General features: G+C 47.6%; 2 protein-coding genes across 4 annotated transcripts in view; one reads left to right on the top strand and one right to left on the bottom strand.

The window, feature by feature from the left end:
• Nucleotides 1–3633, bottom strand: part of LOC103460483 (gastrula zinc finger protein XlCGF52.1-like) — a 32352-nt gene that overhangs the window by 20258 nt on the left and 8461 nt on the right. The window contains exons 2-3 of one of the 2 annotated variants that reach the window (XM_017303342.1): nucleotides 1813–1868; nucleotides 1334–1368 (exon numbers count right to left, since the gene is read on the bottom strand). The gene's annotated coding sequence lies outside the window, so the exon portion shown is untranslated. The remainder of the gene's footprint in view (nucleotides 1–1333; nucleotides 1369–1812; nucleotides 1869–3633) is intronic. The other variant, XM_008402669.2, reaches the window with a different exon arrangement.
• The window catches only part of LOC103460484 (dynein heavy chain 17, axonemal-like), a 27276-nt gene continuing 23751 nt past the window's right edge, over nucleotides 109–3633 (top strand). For both annotated transcript variants that reach the window (XM_008402671.2, XM_008402673.2), the window contains exon 1: nucleotides 109–986. In XM_008402671.2, the coding sequence (XP_008400893.1) occupies nucleotides 657–986 (330 nt within the window). In that variant the 5' untranslated portion in view covers nucleotides 109–656. The remainder of the gene's footprint in view (nucleotides 987–3633) is intronic.

A 3633-nucleotide genomic window follows, 5' to 3' on the forward strand; every position in this document is an offset into this window, starting at 1 on the left:
GTGCATGTTCTTGTTTTCTTGTTTTACTTTGTTGCATTTGCATGGTTTGCTTGTTTTGTTGGAACAACCCCATCTTGGTTGTCCCTTTTTCGTGTGTTTCCTTTTCTTTGGTTCCGGTGACCAAGTAGTGAGCCCGATGCCTCGGATTTTAAAAGAAGTGTTTTAAAAAGAACTTTTAGATAATTGTTAAAGTATTGTACACTGTTAAATCTGTGTTCTGGTGTGTCTTGTTACTTTTTGAGAAATATCTCCACCTGCTGGTCACATATGCTAAAGAAAAAGATATAAAACTTCAGATATTTCACAGAGATGTTGACATTTATGGAAAAACCTCACATAAGCTTGTATGAGGCAGAAAGTACGGTGGCCCGTAAGGCCAACAGTGTTCAGTTATGCCGCATGAACCGATCAGTACATTATTGCGGGAACGCAAAGAAAACGATGCCCACGTTCCCTGGAGGCTCCCTGGTATAAAGGAGAGTAAAACTGTTTTTCTCGGGCTTTTTAAATCGGAAACCTGCAGGTTGTGTTTTTTCATCGACAGTCCCTGAAGGCGTCATTCTGACCGTTAGAAACGTTTATGTTTCCGCAGTTTTAAACGGTTTTTGGTTAGTTTTCGGTCCAACTGGTCGTACAGTGATCGAGACAGAAGAAACATGGAAGGTGCCGACGACGAGCGGTTAGAACCGATCCGGATGTTGGTCCAACGGAGCTTCAGGCTGGACCCGGACAAATGGCGGGAGTTTGTGTCGGAGGGCAGCAACAGGACGGCGCTGACCCGGTTCATGAGCAGCTCGGATTATCAGCTGTTCGTCCACCTGCAGCCGGACTCCGGGCTCCAGGCCAGCCTCGGCTTCCCCTCGGCAGCCCAGTCCAAGGTTGTGTGCGTGTCCCGGGCGGCGCAGGAAGGCTCTGGGAAAGCTTTCAGGATCCAGGAATTTAGCGGAGGAAAGGCTCTGGGCCACCTGGTAGGCCTGAGCGAGGAGGTATGCTAATGCTAATGCTAATGCTAACGGCCCAAAATGATCTAAACTTGTGTCAGTTTATGATTTAACCAGCTAACAGAAACACAGCACATTTCTGATTTTGACTTTTGGATTTAGAAACAGGAAAGCATTTAAAATCACTCAAATTTAGCAACCTAAACATTAATTGCAATAAACATTGGTACACAGACACAGCAGGCCCAGAGGACGAAACTCTGAGAGCAGAGGAACTGATTCCTGCAGCAGGTCAGAGGGACGAACCAGAAGCTGAGACCTGAGTAGAACCAGGAGGGTGGAGACACCAGCTGGTACTACACCACCTGGTTCTACACCAGCTGGTTCTACACNCTGAGCCCAGGAAGCCTCCAGCCAGCAGGGGGCGCTGGACCCCAGATGGAAAGCAAAGCAGAAGTTGAGCCATTTTTGTTTAAGCAGTTTTTTTTCTGAACACTTTAGTTTCCAAACCACGAATCCACAGAAAAGCTTCAGATTAAAAGTTTCCTTTTGTTTCTGATGAGCCTTTTTACAGATCAGTTTTCATATTAACCGCCAGCTTATCATTGATTATTGATCCCAAATATTTGTAGCTTGCAAATAACTCAATTTCTATAGCGTTAATAAATTGTGTGGTTCAACATTCATGTCCTGTTTTTGTAACATTTACATTTAAATGATCTCGGTGGGGATCAGATGAACGCTTCGGTCGGTCTTTGTCACGGCGCCGCGCTCTGAGAACCAGCTGCCTGAGGGTGGCGCTACAATTCGGCCTTTTGTTCACATCATCTCCCCGTAGGCTCCGCCCACACTGTGACGTCACAACACTCACCTGTGCCCGCCGCTGACCCGGCCCCTCCCACATCCTGCCTGCAGGCGCAGACTCACCTGAGGAACAGAGTCACATCACAAAGGTGGGTCAGGTGAGGAATCGGAGCGCCGACCCGCCCGGATCAGAACACGCTTCGGTCCGCTTATGTCACGGCCCCGCCTCTGTGAACAGACTGCTGGGGGCGGAGCTTCAGTCGGCCTTTTGTTTCATCACTTCCAGGTGGGCGGCGCTTGAGGTCACAGCGGTTCTGGTGAACCGGGTCCAGTTCCTGCTGAACTGGACCCGGTTCACCACAGACATACGGCACTGACTTGTTTTATTGTCACAAGAAACTAGAGATTAGCAATGAAACGTCATCGGAGCCACAGGAGCAGCACAAACACCAGGGTGATTACAGGATGAAGAAATAATGCTAAATATATAGAACTGTGTTTTCAGGCAGCAGGACTGTTGAGCATCTGATGGCCAGTGGGAGTCTGGACACTACAGAACCGATGGACAGACCATGGAGCGGATGGTGAGTCTGCGAGCCGCTCTGCTGGCTTCACCACTGCAGACTGACCTCCAGTCTGACCAGCTGCAGCTCCCAGACCAGTGGAGATGCTGCTGGTCAGCAGGCTCTCAGTGGTTGGATGTGAGGAGGAGGGCAGCTCTTCTCATTCGTCTCAGAAATACAGGAAGTCACCAGCGAAGTGAGGTGAGGTGTCCAGCTGAGGTCGTCTGTAATGTGAAGGACTTGGTGCTGCTGACCATCTGCACCGCGATGAGGACAGGTGAGGTTGGGTCCAGACCTCCTGGAGTCCACAATGATCTCTTCTGTTGAGTTCAGGAGCAGGTTGTTTATTCTGCACCAGTCCGACCCTGACTGGGCTGCAGGAAACACGGCGGCCATCTTGGAGCGGCCATCTTGGCTAAACCAAAGCAGAAGCTTCAGCACTGGAGATATTTTTGTTCACATCAATGGACTGTTGACCTGACGGCTCTGGACATAACTTCTCACAAGCCAGATGGACATAATAATGTTAATATTTTGTGATCAGTATTTATGTCCACCGGCTAAAAGGCGCTAATATTAGCTTTAGCGCTGGGGGTAACACCGGGTTCAGCCCCGCTAGGAAGGCTCACCCAGATTTAGTTCAGTTTGAACAAGGAGCCAACGTTAGAAATAAAACATAATAAATATATTATAACATTCACCAGTTTACACAGGTGGCAATGACTGTTGTTAATATGTCGAAAGTAAGATGGCTCCCAAATCTCCCGCTTTAGTTTGGAAGGTTTCAATGTGAGGAAGAAAATGAGGAGAGACGGATTCACTGCACAGGATGAAGCTGGAATCTGGAGGCATGGAAAATAACCTTTATATATATTTATATAAAAAACAAAGAGGCTGTTTGCTTTGCGGAGTTTCATACGGTCGATTTTTGTAGATGACAACAGCTGAAGCATTGAATACACGTTGAAACCAGAACCATGTAGTTATCATTAAAACAATTAATCTGTTTTCTGTCGTATGTTGTCGCGTTTGCTGAACTGACATAACACCTGTCAGGCTCCCGTCCAGGCACGTACAGAGGGGGGGGTTAGGGGGGCTTCAGCACCTGCCCTTTCTGCTCCTTGCCCCCAAGGGCCCTTTAGGAGACAGCCAGGTGAGGAGAAACTGTTCTTATCTATTCAGTATTTTATCATACAGACATCAGGYTGTTGTTGTTGTGCTATTAGCTAGCTGCTAGCTAACGACTTTGCTAGCAAAGCTAGATAACTAAAAGCTTCTCCCCTGTATCTATAATGATATCAGTCATTCTTCAGTATTTATTATGC

Source organism: Poecilia reticulata, unplaced genomic scaffold (assembly GCF_000633615.1).
Source record: "Poecilia reticulata strain Guanapo unplaced genomic scaffold, Guppy_female_1.0+MT scaffold_249, whole genome shotgun sequence".
NCBI lineage: Eukaryota > Metazoa > Chordata > Actinopteri > Cyprinodontiformes > Poeciliidae > Poecilia > Poecilia reticulata.